Genomic DNA, 17785 nt, shown 5'->3' on the forward strand with positions numbered 1-17785 from the left:
CCACAGTTTGTGTCGTGGCGGCTTGCTTATTTGCACACAGTTTCGTGTGGGCTCTTGGAAGGCAGGAACCATGCGCTTAGCACATGTCACAGTGCCTTCTCATAATGGCTTGGTAAGTAAGTAGTAGTGGGTGAATTATTCTGCTCACCACCCACGTAGCTCTGGGTATAGCGTCAGGTAAGGATGGGAAATGGGAAAGCTTGGTTACTAAACAACTAGAGGCTTCCTCAGGCAAAAACCATGAAGTGGAGGTTACTTTCTGTGATGGTTTGTATATACTCGGCCCATGGAGTGGCACTATTAGAGGGTATGTCCCTTTTGGAGTAGGTGTGGCCCTATTGGAGTAGGTGTGTCACTGTGGGTGTGGGCTTTAAGATCCTCATCCTAGCTGCCTGGAAGTCAGTATTCTGCTAGCAGCCTTCAGATGAAGATGCAGAACGCTCAGTTCTGCCAGCATCATGCCTGCTTAGATGCTGCCATGCTCCCACCTTGATGATAATGGACTGAACCTCTGAACCTGTGTAGACCCAATTAAATGTCTTTTATAAGACGTGCCTTGGTCATGGTGTCTGTTCACAGCAGTAAAACCCTAACTAAGACACTCCCTATCCTGGACTTGGGGTACCTGAGGCCTTTACAGCATCTGTGGGGGTGAGATTTGCATGACTTTCTTCTGCAGGGAACAAGGGACAGTGGTGGGTCCTATGGGAGGAGCCCTAGGCTGGCTGGAATTAAGGGGCTCTGTCAGGAGGGCAGATTCTCTGCTGGGGGGCTCTTTACTTCTGGTCTTAGAGTTTCTTTTGCTGTGAAGAGGCACCGTGAGCACAGCAACTCTGAGGTTCAGTCATTATCATCATGGTGGGGCATAGCTGCATGCAGGCAGACATGCTGCTGGAGGAGCTGAGGGTTCTGCATATCGATCAGCAGGCAGCAAAAGAAGACTGTGAGCCACACTGGGCATAGGTCGAGCATAGGAGAACTCAAAGCCCACTCACACAGTGACACACTTCCTCTAACAACCTAATAGTGCTGGCACACCTCTCTATAAGCCAAGCATTCAAACACATGAGTCCATGGGGACCATTCCTCTTCAAACCACTACACTACCCATCTAGTCCTGCATCCTGCCTGTCAGAGGCTCCTAACAGGACCAAGCTTCTCTATGTCAGAAGCAGCGGTCCAGTCCTGCCACTGCTCACTTCAGTCTCACAAGTGACTTTGAACATGTCATTAGCTTTCCCTGGGTTTCCGCTCCCCTGTGTACAAAGGAGAGTTGAATCAGCAACCATCACGTCTTCAAGACAGTGTGGTGTGAGACATAATGAAGTCAAAGGCTGAGGTGTCTTGTATGGTTGTGGCACATGGAAGGATCCTCCACCAGGGGGATGGTGGTGATGCTGTTTGAAGACTGTATTAGCCTGCTTTTTGTTGCTATAACAAAATACCGGAGGCAGGCTAACCTTATGAGAGGTTAGCATGGGTTTCAGGCCAGTCTCTGCTACATAGACAAACTCCTAAGGTAAGAGAGGGCTCTTGTGTTCCAGAGTGGGCCTGGCAGATAAGTGCTCAGCAGACATTTGCTCTTGACATGAGTGAATGAATGAATGGCGGGGGCGGGGAGGTGCTGCCCAGTTGTCCCCTGTGCTAGAGGAAGTCAGCACCAAAATCTGAAGCCTGTGGTGAGCACCTGGAGTCTAGGATAGGACCAGGGCCAAAAGTCTTTGAGTGATGGTGGACCAGTGCTGTCCCGTGATCCAGCCTGGGCCTGGTAGGTAGGGCAGCCAGCAGCAATGGAGCACCTGAGTCTGTGCGTACTGCACAGGTTCCCGCAGATGCTCTGCTCTGTGGCTGCCTGTCGTTTCTGTGGGTCATCTCTTTCACTTCCTTGCTTTCTTAGGATTGATGTCTAGTGTGGGTCAGCTATAGAGTGCAGTGGACCGAGGATTACAGCTTGGTGCCCCTACCAGTGGTAGCATGTGGGGCTATTCAGTGGTCCAGTCTCTTCCTCTGTCCGATGGCAAATCAGCATCTCCCACATGGAGGAGGGTTGGAGATCACAGTACTCAGTACAGATAGACACACCTTTGTTTCCATTTGCTAAGAACAATGTACTGGAGTTCAGTGTTAGAAACCAGCTCTTGTACCCTTGGAAGGGTGGGGCATGGCTGTCCTACCAGCGTCCTTTCCCTCCTTTAGGTGTTAGAAAAACAAGGGAGATACTTGGAACACTCATTGGCTTGGCCTGGTGACCTCAGGCACACAGTTTAGCCGCTCCAGGCCTGTTTTCTTGGATACACATGAGCTTTGGTATGAGGTATTCAACTCCAAGATGAAACTGACATTATTGTCCTCCTGCCCTAAGCGGCAAAGTGTCAGGTCTGGGTTCACACTCTGCCCCATCAGGAATACATTCTAGTAGAAATGTTCTCACCCAGTGCTATGGCCTACAGCGGATGGTGTGCAGGGTTGCAGCCTTAGCAAACTCCTCCCTACCTGGGACAGCCATAGCGTCAGAGCTGGGTGGCTTCTGTCATTCACATCTGTGACAACTTCTTCCTCTGCCCAACCACATGTCCCTCTCCTTATGGGTGCATTCTATGCCCCCAATCTTCCCTCAACATAAATCTTCCATAGGTGACTTTCAATTCAGATTATGTTTTCATAAAAACCAGGTAAACCCATGATGAAGAAAACTCAGGAGCTTTCAGGGGGTTTCAGGAGGCCACCTGATTGTCCAGATCATGGCTACGTACCCCAGGCTTATAAGATGTCCCCATGTCCAGAACAGAGAGATGATTTTCTCCTCAGCCTCTATTTAGGCTACAACTGAGTGGTCCCCTCATGGCAGATCCCTGACCAGCAAGATTGGCATTGCCCTCTTGTCCTTAGTGCAAGCTTCCAGTTGTTCCCCAGGTTTACTAACTCAGACACTTGAGATGAATCCCAGTGATCTGGATAGCTGTGCCCTCCAGCCATTGGACAGATGTTTGAGAGGCAGAATGCTCCTGGCACATGGGGGAGATCAAACACAAGCCATTGAGCTTTCCCATCATCAGAAGACCAAGAAACCATCATAGAGACTGGCCAGAATTTGGGAAAGCGATGCCTCTGTTACTCTACACCCACCCTCACTCAAACCAAGTAGGCTAACCTACTTTTGCACGTAGGTGTCCTTGCTCCCCTGCAGGCAGGCCTCACCATGCGGGGTTGATAGATCCCCTGAGGTGCTTTTCCCTCTGCCTGGAGGACCCCCCCACCTCTGTACATGCTCCACATCCCCACTTAACTCCCCTTCCATTTAAGAATCACCTATGTGACATTTTACCAAAGGCCAAGCACTATCACCGCCCCCTGACAATTCTGGGTGCGATTCTTGGTCTATATTCGGAGTCGGTAGATAGAAGATCCACACCGTCTTTCATCTGGTAAATTCAACTCTCTCATTTAGTGATCGAGCATTCAGGGTTGGGCTGAATTCCCAGCACCAGGCGCACAGTAGGTACTCTATAAAAACCCGCCGTACACCCGAGAAAATCAGCAATAGACACTGTACAGCCGCAATCTTCTGCTCACTCTAGACAGCACCAGAAATCCCAGTCACACCGTAGCAAGTTTTAAGCATCAAGGTAATTGATCAAAATTTATCACCCTGTGCTACACAACATATTCTCACTAAGATATAAAATTACCATTTACCATGACTCATTAAGTTAATAATTACCGACCATATGTTTTTATTGCTTCTCCCAAGCCAAGGTGATAAATCACCCTGTGGGTTTGGGTCTGTGTAAATACAATGACTGCCAACAGTGCAGATACAGGATTTACAGACAGGGACACACAGGACTGAAATACTGAACTGAAAACACAGCCCTGTGATCCTGTTAGCCCCCTCCTGGTGTCTCTGAGTTCCCAGGCCTATGTTTCTCCACCATAGCACAGTTTTAGAATATCTCTGGTTGTCATAGCTTTTGGGAGGGGGTGTTTCTGGCATCTAGCAGGTGGGGGCCAGGGATGCTACTTCGAGTCTTATAATGCACAGGGAAACTTCTGTCACAGCATATGATCAGGCCCAGCGTGCCTGCCGTGCTGGGTTAGGACCAGTGTTCTGGACCAGCAGCGACTTCCACCAGGACTCTTATGTGCATCTATGGTCACTTCTACCATGCATGTTCTTTTCATTTGAGCGTCACAGCAAAAACATAAGGCATTGCTGTCTTTAGCTGTAGGCTGGGCCAAGCCACTGATCAAAGGTTTTGGGCTGCTGCATGGATCACTTCATGCCCTGCTCTTAGCCTCCACTACCTCCCTTGGGACTTTGCAGAGTTTGGTAAGGATAGCTTTTCCAGGGGCTGTGGGTTCCATGGTCCTTAGGGCTACAGGGCTGTGTTGTCAGTCCGTCCTATGGCTTATTTCCAGCAGTGTCTCAGTGTTTCTCATGGCTGTCCCCTTCCTGGTGCCCCCTGGGCTCTTATGGACTGATCACATTTTCCCATACATGGGTCTGTATGTGAATTGCAAATATTCATGCATTGTGAATGTGAATGTGTGTGTGTGTGTGTGTGTGTGTGTGTGTGTGTGTGTGTGTGTGTAGGTAGGTAGTTCTTTTTTTGTCATCCTTTTGTGGTTTAGAAGCAAGGAGAGAAGGTAAAAATAAGTACAGTATCTGCCCAAAGCACAGAGTTCCTGCTTAGTGAGTTTTGTCTGAAATTTTGTGGAATTTCAAGGGGGAAAAGTAGGGTAGAAATAAGCCCAGATGACCCTTTGCCACTTGTAGGGACTGGCCCAGATGGCTAGAGTACCACAGGTGGCAGAGGAACCAGGGTTTGTCCTTTTCTCTATGGGTGACCTCCACATGAAGCTGCCTCCTGAGAGGTGTGAGCATGTGTGTCCATGTCCGTGTGTCTATGTATCCTTATATGCGAGTGCAAGGGGCCTGTGTGCTGCTTGCCTCATGCTTTTCCTGTTGGAGAGCTTTCTCTTGAGGGGGTCTGGCATCACCAGCTGGGCCTCCTGCCTTAGGTCTCAACTTCAGGGCTCATTTGCCAGTAGGTCGGCTGCATATTACAGCTAATTAAAGCATGCTTATCTGGAAGCTGGGTCTCATTTTCAGAATGATTCAGAAAACTTGTTGGAAATGATTCTGATTCCATAGTTAACCCCAGGTCAATCTCATGCATAAATCTTACTACAGTACTGGGCTGCACAGGCTGGACCAGGACTTTCCGGAGAGGCCCTGGGCTTCAGGGCTTGCTTCTTTATTCTGAAAACAGTTGCTGACAGCTCCGTGGGTGATTTCAGGAGCCCCAATCCTTCCTATGGTCTTTCCACCCACTTGAAAGGTGAGTTAATTTTTAATGTGGGGCCAGGTGGTGGGTCACATGACTCTGTAGCTGATGAAGTGCCTGGGTTCACATCTTAGCACTTAGATGCTGGGTGACCTTGAACCTGTTTTCCAGCCTCTCTGAACCTTATTTTTCTAATAAGGAACTCTCACCTCATGTGGGTGTGAAGATCCCTGGGAGATCAGATTAGTTGTTTTCTAGCTCATTCCTGCTACTTCGGGCTGCTCGGGTCATGTGGACCTTAGAAGAGCACCGAGTATAACCTCCATTAAGGAGTTTAAGTCTTCAATAGAGACTATGAGAAGCCTGGTTTTCCCTGTAGCTCCTCCCCCAGAAGCCTTTGGAGTCAGTCAGACTTAACTCAGGAGACTAACCCGGGTGAGCCACCTGACACTAGTGTCCTGGAGTCATTTGGAATGGGAACTGTTCCTCTCCACAGGAGGCGCTCTTGCAGCTGTCTGTCCCTGCTGGTTCCAGTGATGGCCAGACCTGAATCTTCTCCTCTGTGCCATCTCCCCTCCCTCTGCGTTTTAGTCCAGGCAGTACGGAGGAACAAGTGCATCATGGCAGGCGGTTTGAGAGCCGTCTTGTCCTCAAAGCTGTTTCTCTACAAAGGCCACATGTCCCTCAGCTGTCAGGGTCCCCACAGGGGACATTGCAGTGTAATTGTCACTGTGCTCAGGAAATCCTCAAAGTATGGCTACTTTCTCAGCTATTAGTTATCCGTACATAGTTTCTCCCTGTCTAGGTGAATGTCATTAGCCAGAGTAATATTTTTACCATAGAGCACATAGACTGAGAATGTGCCAGGAGCATCTTACCTCCACAAGGTTTGCAGCCAGTACACAGATTAGGTATCTCTTGCAGCAGGAGGTGGGCGGCTGATCCTTTAACTGTATTTGCCATCTCATTCGCCCAAGGGTAGTAGTGTATGTGTGTTTGTGTGTGTACACTAGTATGCATATATGTGTCGGGTTTCAGGGACGTGTGTGTGTGTGTGTGTGTGTGTGTGTGTGTGTGTGTGTGTGTGTAAGCCAGAGAACAACATTGGATGACTTCTTTAGTTGTTTTTCACCTTATGTTTTGAGACAGGGTCTCTCACTGAGTCTGGGTCTAGACTAGCTGGTCAGAAAGTCTCGGGGATCCTTCCTGTTCCCCCCTTCTCCATGTTGGGATTGGTGGTTTACCTGGCTCTTTGCATGGGTGTTAGGGATCAAACTCAGGTCCTTACACTTGCATGGCAGGTGCTTTAATCACAGAGTCACTTTGGTCTCATTCAGGGATTTAAATAGAAGTCCTCAGGATGCTAATACTACGTTGTACACTGCACATTTTCTGGTTGAGCTCTATAAGACATACATACATACATATGTGCATGTAAACATGTACACATGGATATAGCACATACACATGAATAACATATACACATGAACAAACATACACACAAATATTTCACACTCATGTAAAAACCAACATACACATGAACAAACGTACACGAACACATAACCACACACACATACACACACATGTGCATTGCATATACATCAACCAAGAAATATGCTTTTTTGTACTCACCTGGACTTACTCATAGATACAGCAGTTTGTAAGACTCAGTGCACTTATGCCCTTCACTTCTTCCAGCATTCAAAAGCCATATGCAGTCTACTGTCCACAGCTTTGCGTCAGGTGGCACGTACAGTCACATGTGGCCCCATATCCCGTAGGAGCTTCTGTCTTATCAGGTACATGACATGATCAGTTTTGAACATGCATGGTAAAATTAGGTATAGCTCAGGATACCGTGGGATCACCAGGCCAGGCTGGAGACTGATGCTGAGAGTTTCTCAAACCAGGGGATGCCTGCCAACTCTGGACAGTCAGTGATCTGAGCCTAGGTTGTTATTCCAAGTAGAAGGAACAACAGATATAAAGGCACAGAGCTGATGTCGGGGTGAGGCTAGAGCCGTTAAAGCTATTCATTATCTCTGGGCCTCGGTTTTTCCCATCTCCAAAATGGAAGTAGCAGTGTCAGCCTGTTTATGAAGCTAAGAACTCAAGGTTGGTTAAGGATCTGGCAGAGTTGACCCCCAGTTGCCTTTTCAAATCTAGCTGTAGGTGCCCACGTGCCAGACTTTGATTTTAAACAAGATAAAAACCAGATAATAGGAAGAACTTCAGCATTGTTGTTACACTTTTGGGAGTTACTTTCTGTCTTGTAGATGGAGCTGTAAACAGTGATAGAGGGCTCTGGGTCTTCTCTTCCAGGGTCAGGGAAACACAGAGCTGGGCTTTCTTTTTGTCTTTTTGTCTTTTTGTCTTTTTGTTTGTTTGGGTTTTTTTGTTTTGTTTTGTTTTTCGAGACAGGGTTTCTCTGTACAGCCCTGGCTATCCTGGAACTCACTCTGTAGACCAGGCTGGCCTTGAACTCAGAAATCCGCCTGCCTCCGACTCCCAAGTGCTGGGATTAAAGGCGTGTGTCACCACTGCTTGGTATAGCTGTGCTTTTCTAATGCCTTGATGTTTGGTTTTTGTTGTTCTTTTATTTTTGTTTGTTTGTTTTGTTCTGTTTGCAACAGAGTTTCTGCATGTAGTCCTGGCTCTCCTGGAATTCACTGTGTAGAGAAGGCTGGCATCAGACTCACAGAGATCTGGCTGCCTTGTTGTTAGCAATAAGCCACCATCCTGCAGGTCCAGGTATCCCCAGGACAGTTCTGACTACTCACAAAGTTGCCCCCCCTCCTCCTGTCTTTCTGAAAGGTAGCTGTGTCATGCATTCCAGACAGGGCACTTCAGCTCTCAATGTAGTCTAGAGACATTTTCTGTCCAGTGACCGAATGTTGCATTCTGGGAGGGCAATGAAATCTTTGTGGAGACCTTTCCACTGCAACATCAGATCTGTCTCTTCTGTGTGGAGAAATGAGTTATGGTCTTCTCAGATCTCTGTTTAAAACCTCTCTGTACAACTCACTTTTGGTCTGTCAATCCTCGCAGGGTCTAGCCACTGCCTGCCTTTCAGACCTCACTCTCAACCACTTTGTATTAAGCCCCAGGCGGCAGGCTCTGTTCTGGGGACAGAGTGAGCAGTCAGCCTTGCTCAATTGCCTCTGTTCTGGATGTTCTCACACCACTGGGCCTGCTGACCTTGCCCAGGATGTTCCAACCTACATCCTTACATGGAGACTGGTGCTACCCACTCCTTTTGGTCTAAGATCTAGTTTCTTGTCATGCTCTAGTTTCTGACATGGTCACCCTCTTCCCTATCCTAGCTTCTAGTATATTCCTTTGGGGGCATACTATATCTGTGGAATTATTTGATCATTTCCATCCTGGAGAGTAAACTATGAAAATCAGTGAGATCAAGTTTATTTGGCTCACGTGTGGAGCAACACCTGCCATGATGTTTGCTATGGAAGGAAGGAAGGAAGGAAGAAGGAAGGAAGGAAGAAGGAAGAAAGGAAGAAGGAAGGAAGGAAGGAAGAAGGAAGGAAGAAGGAAGGAAGGAGGAAGGAAGGAAGAAGGAAGGAAGGAAGGAAGAAGGAAGGAAGGAAGAAGGAAGGAAGAAGGAAGGAAGGAAGAAGGAAGGAAGGAGGAAGGAAGGAAGGAGGAAGGAAGGAAGAAGGAAGGAAGGAAGAAGGAAGGAAGGAAGAAGGAAGGAAGGAAGAAGGAAGGAAGGAAGAAGGAAGGAAGGAAGAAGGAAGAAGTAAGGAAGAAGGAAGGAAGGAAGGAAGAAGTAAGGAAGGAGGAAGGAAGGAAGAAGGAAGGAAGGAAGAAGGAAGGAAGGAAGAAGGAAGGAAGGAGGAAGGAAGGAAGAAGGAAGGAAGGAGGAAGGAAGGAAGGAGGAAGGAAGGAAGGAAGGAAGAAGGAAGGAAGGAAGGAGGAAGGAAGGAAGGAAGGAAGAAGGAAGGAAGGAAGGAAGGAAGAAGGAAGGAAGAAGGAAGGAAGGAGGAAGGAAGGAAGAAGGAAGGAATGAAGGAAGGAAGGAAGGAGGAAGGAAGGAAGAAGGAAGGAAGGAAGAAGGAAGGAAGGAGGGAGGAAGGAAGAAGGAAGGAAGGAAGAAGAAAGGAAGGAAGAAGGAAGGAAGGAGGAAGGAAGGAAGAAGGAAGGAAGGAAGAAGGAAGGAAGGAGGAAGGAAGGAAGAAGGAAGGAAGGAAGAAGGAAGGAAGGAAGAAGGAAGGAAGGAAGAAGGAAGGAAGGAAGGAAGAAGTAAGGAAGGAGGAAGGAAGGAAGAAGGAAGGAAGGAAGAAGGAAGGAAGGAAGAAGTAAGGAAGGAGGAAGGAAGGAAGAAGGAAGGAAGGAGGAAGGAAGGAAGGAGGAAGGAAGGAAGAAGGAAGGAAGGAAGAAGGAAGGAAGGAAGGAGGAAGGAAGGAAGGAAGGAAGAAAGGGGAGGGGAGGGGAGGGGAGGGAGGGGGAGGGGAGGGGAGGGGAGGGGAGGGGAGGGGAGGGGAGGGGAGGGGAGGGGAGGGGAGGGGAGGGGAGGGGAGGAAGAAGAAGTTGTTTTCCAGAAATGTCCTCGTAATGAATCCAGGCTGTTTCTAAGAGTAATCTTATTCACCTCTGAGTCTTCCTTACCCTCTTGCCAGGAGAAACTATGCCGGGACTGGCAAGTATCGACAAGTACCGATCCTCTGGTAGCATCCTGCCCAGGACATCTCAGATGTCCTCCGCAGAGGAAAGTGGGAAAGCCAGTCAGGTGGGCTGAAGGTGGAAACTCTCAGCTTCTGCTTTGAATTCATGCTTGACCTCCAAGGCAAGGGCCAGCAGATCCAGCCTCATCTCCCAGCTAAGGTGACCTTGGCTTTGCCAAGGGACACGTCAGTCCTTGTTGCTTGGACTGGAGGATCTGGGGCATAGTCAGCCTGGCCTTCAGAGATAAGGGAATTTGTATTTGGCTTGGGAATATTTCTGTTGAGCAAGCAAGACTCGTGGGTGGTCTTTTTCCTAAAAAGATGGTTTCCCCTCTCTTAAGCCATAAACCGTGAACATGGTATTTTCTACCCAAAATTACGGAATCATTCATCCCTTGCCCACTTAAGATTCCAGAACACTGCTCATGATGGCCCTTTGTCTTTTTAGTATTCAATTCTGTCAATGAGGCTACCTCATTCTGGTCTATCAGAGATATTCCCCTCCTGTTTTGTTTTTTGTTTTTTTTTTTCCCTGGAAGCAACATGTCATTTACCCTGTCACATGTCAGTGAATCCTGTCCCTCCCTCTCATCCCTTCCCACCCCTGCTAGGATAACAGCTTCATGGAGGACTCCGCAGGAGCTCTGTCAGTTGGTAGAGTGCCTAGCGTGCACAAAGCCTGTGGCTCTGTCCCTAGCACCATCTATACCATGGAGGGTGTGTATGCTTGTAGTCTCTGTACTTAGGATGTGGAAGAAGGGGGATCAGAAGTTCATGGTCATCCTCGGGTAAACAATGAGTTTGTTGCCAGACTGAGCTATGTGTCCTAACCAAAAAAACCAAAAACCAAACAAACAAACAAAACAAAACAAAAAAAAAAAAAAGAAAGAAAAAGAAAAAGAAAAGAAAAAAGAAAGAGAGAAAGAAAGAAAGGAAGGAAGGAGAGCACACATCATATTTACGGCTCCTGACTTTGTTGCTATGTTATTTCTCTGTATGATGATATATGCATATATATGTGGGTATATAGATTGTCGGTCCCCACCTTCCATGTTATGTGACTCAGAGTCTCTTTGTTGTTTGTTACTGCTGGCCCACAAGCTTCCCAGGATTCTCCTGCCTCCCATCTCACACCTCAGGAACACAGGGTGGTTGCTGACACACACTCCTGTGCCCAGCTTTTACATGGGTTCAGAGGATTCAAACTCAGGTCTTCTAGCTTGTTCAGCAAGCATTTATACCCTCTGGCCATCTTTCCAGCCTCTGGCATGCTATTTCCAAAAGGGTTGACTGTCTTTGCCAGCAGCAGGAGGAGGTGCCCTCATCCTGCCCTCACCACACAGCTCACTGTCTTCTGTCAAACCTGCAATTGTGCAGAAACCTCCTGCCCAGTCTGCCTCACATGCAGACCCCGGGGTCTTTGTGATGTGGAATTATCCGCCCATCAATGCAGATTTCATCGAAGAGCTATGTTTGCCATTGTGGTCTGATCTGTTGTTTTTTAAATGCCTGGGGTAATATCCTCAATCAGAGGGCAAATAGAAGAAGGGAAAAGTGGTAATAAAAAATGAATTAGGGTGATTAGCAAAGGTGAGTGCTTCCCTCCTCAGGCGACAGGCAGAGTTGACGGAGCTTTGCAGGGTGGCTCCTGTCCAAACACGCAGCTGGATTATGGCAACCTCCAGGCTGGCCCTGGGGTCTGCTCTGCATATAGGATTCTGGTATTGCATTTAGTTCTGCAAAGGTCATTGATACCTCTTGGAGGGGGATCAACCCCCTGGTGGGGTGGAGCAGGGTCTCCAAAGAGGGATTACTTCTCCCTCCCCCTGTTTCCATCTCTGGCCCTGCTGAGGACCTATCTCTTCCTTTGGAGCAGAGACTCCTGTGGGCCTGGTCTCTGCAAGAAGGAAGCAAAGGTTTTAATTGACTAATGCAAGCATAATGCAGCCCCATGGGGGTGGGGGTGGGGTCCTGAGAACCAGGGTGCTCAGTGTTCCTAACTGGGGCTTTGGTGGCCCTGTACAGAAGGTTGGGCTGCGCCTCAAGGGAAAGGGGAGGGGATTATACATGGCATTGTAGAGGATGCCAGAACTAGCTGTGTTAGGTCCTCTGTGGTTGAAAAGAAACAGAATTCTGGGGAGCAAAGAAGGTGTAGTGTTGTGATTTGCACCCACACAGGGTAAAAGGAGCCATGTACAGTCCATAGCAGGGCTGGCTGATATTCATGTCAGTTCGCAGTTCCCCACAGTGGGATGATGACAGTGAGTCCCCGAAGATTCCGCACTGCAGAGTTCTGGATCAGTAGTTCCCAGCTTTCCTAATGCTTCGGCCCTTTAATAAGGTTCTTCATATTGTGGAGACCCTCCTTCAAACATAAAATTATCTTGTTGCTGCTTCATAACTGTAATCTTGGCACTGTTATGAATTGTAAATATCTGATATTTGACCCCAAAGGGATGGCAATCCACAAGTTGAGAACCACTGATCTGGGAGGATCTGATCTGGAGGGCCGGCCAGAGCATGTGTCTAAACATTGAAATGCCTAAAATCAGAGCTCAACCCAAGGATTCCGGGAGAAGGCATGGATGGGGAGAACTCTCAGTAGAAGGGCTGTGGCCTCAGCTTGAACCATATTTTGGCTCGATCCTCACGTCCTGCAAAGATCCGTCAGTGCCTACACCGATGGGATTGAGGTTACGAGTGTGTACCACTATGTGCCATCCTCCTCGCGTGGGTGCTTAGGTTTGAAGTCAGGTGTTCATGCTTGAGCATGCTCAGTATCTTATTCCCAAGCCCCTCTACTAACTGGTTTTGTTCAGGAAAAAGAAGTTGGAGAACCTGAGCAGAACAAGCCAGGGTTGCAGAGTCGAAAGGCAGTGGGACTGAGTGTGGTTAGGGCTCCATCTGGAGACATGTCCAGCTCTGGCCTTGAGGTCAGTGGGACTCATGAATGCTTTTAAATGGGAGCTGAATCCATTTTTCTATGTGTCCTCAGCAAGAGAACTGACTGGCATAGCAAACGGAGAGGATCTTTTAAGGATGCAGGACAGCAATGATCAGTGTACCTGCAGGGTGTGGTGCACCTGCGTGCATAGGCTTTGTGGGAAGAGGCATCCAGAACTCATCCAGACCTGGTAGGCCTGGGCTCAGGATCGAGCCCCAGAAGCACAAAGCGGCTTCAGTCACTTCCCCACATGCAATCCATTCAATGGAAGCTCACAGCTTCTCGGCTCTTACAGGTGCCGACAGAGACATCACAATATTGTGAAATTAGACGCCCGGAGCTGACTTCATTACCAGCTTACCTGGCTTTGTAGCAGCCGCTGCCTTAGCACCGACAGTTGGGTGTGATGGAGCTAAAATTGAACTCGGCAATTACCGCTCCTGAGAGGTTCTCAAGGCTGTGAAAGGAAGGTTCCATGGAAATCAACCCTGATAATCATGGGGTTTAAAATTAGGCCGTTACTATTAAGGCTGAGCCATGCGCAGAGGCTTCATGAGTCAAGGGACAGGGATGAGCGGGTTTGGGCAGCCTGAGGTACCTTGGGGCACACCTGCTCTGGTGTTTGCTTTCCAATTAGTTCCAATGTGGATGTTCACGGGCTGGTATTGTTTCCTGCATGGATTGCCCCCTTTCCTGTCTCCCCTTCCTGAGCCTTTGTGTTTTCTTTAGACCTGCAAGGGGCTTTCCTGAGTCTCTCAGTGGGACGTGATCCAGGGAGGGTTCCACTCTGGATTCCTGTTCAGAGAGAAGAGCCCTGTGACATGGCTGAAGGCTCCTTAGCCCTTTGAGGGATTGTTTTCCTGAAGCACAGTCTCCTCCTCCCTTTTCCTCATCTTCTCTGCCTGCCTGCCTGTCTGTCTGTCTGTCTGTGTGTGTTCTGGGGAATCTGGTCTAACTCGGGTCCTCATGTTTGCAAAGCAAGCACTTTACTGACTGAGCCATCTCCCCAGTGCCTGAAGTTTCTGTGGACAGTTGTTCATTATGTCCCCATTTAGTAAATGAAGACAGCTCAGGGCCCATTTGTGCTCATGAGTGGTGTCTAGCGGGTTGTGGGAAATCACTGTAGGGTGGCCTGGCTGCGGGCTGGATCCTTGTGAAAGGGAAGAACGAAGCTCAAGCCTGCTTTGAGCCTAAGTTTTCTCACCTGTATGACAGACCTGTGCTGTGCAGGTGTGAGGGAGAGCCTCCTATGGGGGCTGTCATTCTTTATGGTAATATTTAGGAACCACCTTTTTTGTGCCAGGCACCAGACCAGACTCTTCCTGTAGTTAACACTTGCATGCAAACATGCTAAACCCAGAGGAAAAGCTATTATTCCTGTCTTAAGGAGACATAGGGCCAGAATTCTAACCTGGGGGAACCGGTCTCAGAACCTGGCCATAGTCCCTTCACTCTGGAAATGAACTCCCACCCCGCCACACACAAACAAACACACATCGCATGAGCTGTCTCTAGGGCTCTAGAGAGGAAGGCAGAAATGGAAATGTCTTCCCAGCAGGCCACAGCCCCTCCACAGGAAGCTGACTCATCTCTTTGTGTCTCTGTTTTGAACCATAACCATCCAACAGCCGAGTAATCTGAAAACTAAGTATATCAAACAAAAACTAGTAATCTAAACCAAAGATTCTGGGGGCCTCCAGGTGCAGGGCACCTCCCTCTGAGGATGCATGCATGTATATGCATGTGTGTTCCCCAGGTCTGTCTGGATCTGTGGTTGTGTGTCTTCTCCGTTTTGAGTGCCTACCAGGGATAAGGCCTTGTCTAGGAGCTGGACCTAGAGATAACTAAGACAGAGACCCAAGCATCTCAGCAATCAGAGTCTCTCGGGGGAAATCACACAGTAACTACAGGAACATACCTAGCACAAGTTAAGAAGCATGCTGCATGGAGAGGTGGCCCCATGCCAGAGAGCAGAGGGGCTCCTCAGGGAGGAAGATCTTGGCAGGTTTGGAAGGGTGGGACAGGCTGGGGAAGAGCATTACAGGAAGCGAGAACAGCCAGAGAAAGGTGCAGACATAGAAGCTACAACTGTCCACCTCCACTCCTCCACCCCAGCCCCTTCCTGCTCTGGGCACTGGCCCCGTTATCACCTGCCTTTGCTGTGCCCCGGTCCTTGTCTAACACTTAGCTGGGAACTCCGTTAGCTTCTCAGCTTCTGTTGCTCTGGTATGTCTCTCCAAGCATCCCGTCAATGTAATAGCACCAAGTTCATGGTATCTAGTAAATACTACTCTCCCCATTCTAAAGATAGAGACATTGAGGCCCTAGGCATTTAGCTATCCCAGCCAGCAGAGCTAGAATTCGAACCCAGCTCCCTCCTTCTTCATGGAGCTCTGATTTAGCTGTGTTTAAATGAAAGCTGATGAGATCACTAGGCAACCTACTGATCCTAGGTCCTGGGGCCTACACAGATCCAAGCCTCGTTGCCTCGTAAAGGGTGACATTGGCCTCTTGGCCTAGCCTCAGCAAGGATGGTTAACAGAGGGAGACTTCCATGTTTGTATTTTAAGTTATATATGCAACACCTGCTTGTGCAAGAGAAAAACAGGAGTGGCAGCCGAGTCTCCTCCTCCTGCTCACTGGGTGACCACAGCTAGCAGCTTGGTGCCCTTGACAATGTAGATCCAAATGCACATGACTCCACCCCAATTCATGCATGTACACGAATGCACGCACGCATGCATGCACACGACAAACACATGCTGGAGAGCAACCCCTCCCCCACCACAGAGTTCATATTTTTTTTTTATAAAACCAGAACTATGCCCTTGACTTTCTCTCCCAGCCAGTTCCAAATTGTCCCCACAGACAAGCCCCATTTACTCTGGTCCATAAAAATGGATGTGTCTAGTGTATTCAGTCAGTTCTGGCTTCAGATGTTCATCCTGCCTCAGGTCTGTGTAATGAGCATCGTCCTCTGGCGTGCCTGTGTGCGGGAGGCAGGTATGTCTGCGCCATGGATGTTCAGGAGTCTAATTGCTGAATGAAAGGCATGCAGATTTTACACCTTGACAGGTGCTGACAATTTGCCTTCTGAAGGGCCTTCCGGTGCAGGGGCTTCTCCCAGGCAGCAGCACCCCCTCTAAACCCAGGGGTGATGGAGAGCTGGACTGCATATGGGGGCTGCCTCCTCATCTGCTCCCCAAGACCTGGTCTGGTGATCCAAACATGTGGGCCCAAATTGGGATAGAAGATGGATCTGGATCAAAGAGGTTAAATAACAGGTTTTCCTGTTTCACCTTGTAGGAATGGGATGGGGGGCGGGGGTGCCGGGCCTCCAGCCAATAGAGGACCAAGAGTCGGGAGGGCTTATAAAGCTGCTATTTCTGGCATTTTTTCTCTTTCTGTGCTGATTATGCAGCAGCATCTCGCAGAGGCTGTCGCAGGCGCGTTCTCTCGCTGCCTGGGCTTCTGTGGAATGAGGCTCAGGCTCCTCACGAGACACTGGTGCATTGCAGGTGCGTCTCTGCAGAAGGTAAGCAGCGGTGCCTGCTGCTTCAGGGGGTGATGGTGTTCGGGCTCACCCTGGAGGGCAAGATGGGTGATGCTGGATCCTGGGCGGGGTCAGAGGGACCAGTGTCTGCCATGTTCTGCAGGGAGGATGCTGTGCAGGGTCCAAGGGCCTGGGCATGGTATCTTCCTCTCTGAAAAGAAATTCTGTGTGTGGCTGGCCTTGTCTCTGCTTAAGTAGGATTAGCCACCAGTCTTGATGCCCAGGACACTCAGGAAGCATTCATTCATTCATTCATTCATTCATTTATCCATTCTTGTATTCGTACATATATTTATGTATTCAGTCATCTTGCATTCAGCTCACATATAGCAGGCCTAGCCAGCTGTAGGTGCTTGTGAGAGTAGACTGGGGAGAGGTCTTACGGACTTAGACAAGAAACAGTGACAACAGTGATGACGACAGTCCATGACGTGTAAGGATCCAGAAGACACTGGGCTGGGAGTGGGAGAGGTCTTCTGAGGAAGTGTCAGGGCTGAGGTGCAGCTAGGGATGGCAACAGGGGGAACATGGGGGAGGCAATCAAAATTCTCCCCTCCTTGGTAAAGGCCACCTTTCCTCTCATCAAGTGAGGACATGGGAAATGATAGGCTGGAATCTCCATGGCATCGTCCTTTTGGAGAAGGGATGAAGCGACAGAGGAAGGAGGGGCAAACAGTGTAGAAGTCGAAAGAGGCTCTTGTTAGTGGCATTTCCCAGCTGCCCCTGGGAGCCGACTGGGAGGTGTCTGGCAGAGAGGACAGTGATTGCTGTACCTAGATCAGAGGCCTGATCTTTCTGGATCTCTCATTTCCCATAGTCATTGAAAGGGATCTGGCTTCATGCACATGCATCCCAGAAATGGAAGCTGACAGCTCTTACCCATGATCTTTTATGTGGAACATTAAGGGAACAGAGAGAAAGATCAGGAAGCAGAATCCTTTATGCCTCCTGAGAGATGCCTTCCTAATCCCTATAGAGCCACAAAGAATTGTCTGAGATACCGGGTCCAGCACCACCCAAGGAAGGTCACACAGCCAGCTGGCCAGGGAAGAAACAGCTATGAGTGCTTGCTGAGCAGTAGGGCCACACTGGTGGGTAACGACCACTTTCAATCCCAGCTTCATTATGAGACATAAAATGGGCACCTCAAACTGTCTGAGTCTCGGTGTCTGCACCTCTTCTGGGATGGTGTATTCACATAGATGTTCACGCACATAGTCATGTGCATGTTACTCACACATAGATGTTCATGCACACAGTCGTGTGCATGTTACTCACACATAGATGTTCATGCACACATTCGTGTGCATGTTACTCA

At 48.8% G+C, this 17785-nt stretch overlaps 1 protein-coding gene across 7 annotated transcripts in view; it reads left to right on the top strand.

Annotated features, from left to right (window-relative positions):
• Tox2 (TOX high mobility group box family member 2) overlaps positions 1-17785 on the top strand; it is a 120150-nt gene that overhangs the window by 6255 nt on the left and 96110 nt on the right. For 3 of the 7 annotated variants that reach the window (XM_076930188.1, XM_076930186.1, XM_076930187.1), the window contains exon 1: positions 16315-16449. The exons of the other annotated variants lie outside the window; for them this stretch is intronic. In XM_076930188.1, coding sequence (XP_076786303.1) covers positions 16330-16449 — 120 coding nt within the window. In that variant the 5' untranslated portion in view covers positions 16315-16329. Of the gene's footprint in view, positions 1-16314; positions 16450-17785 lie in introns of those variants that run through there. 7 annotated transcript variants of the gene reach the window in all.

The sequence above is a fragment of the Arvicanthis niloticus genome, chromosome 2, assembly GCF_011762505.2.
Source record: "Arvicanthis niloticus isolate mArvNil1 chromosome 2, mArvNil1.pat.X, whole genome shotgun sequence".
Classification (NCBI taxonomy): Eukaryota; Metazoa; Chordata; class Mammalia; order Rodentia; family Muridae; genus Arvicanthis; species Arvicanthis niloticus.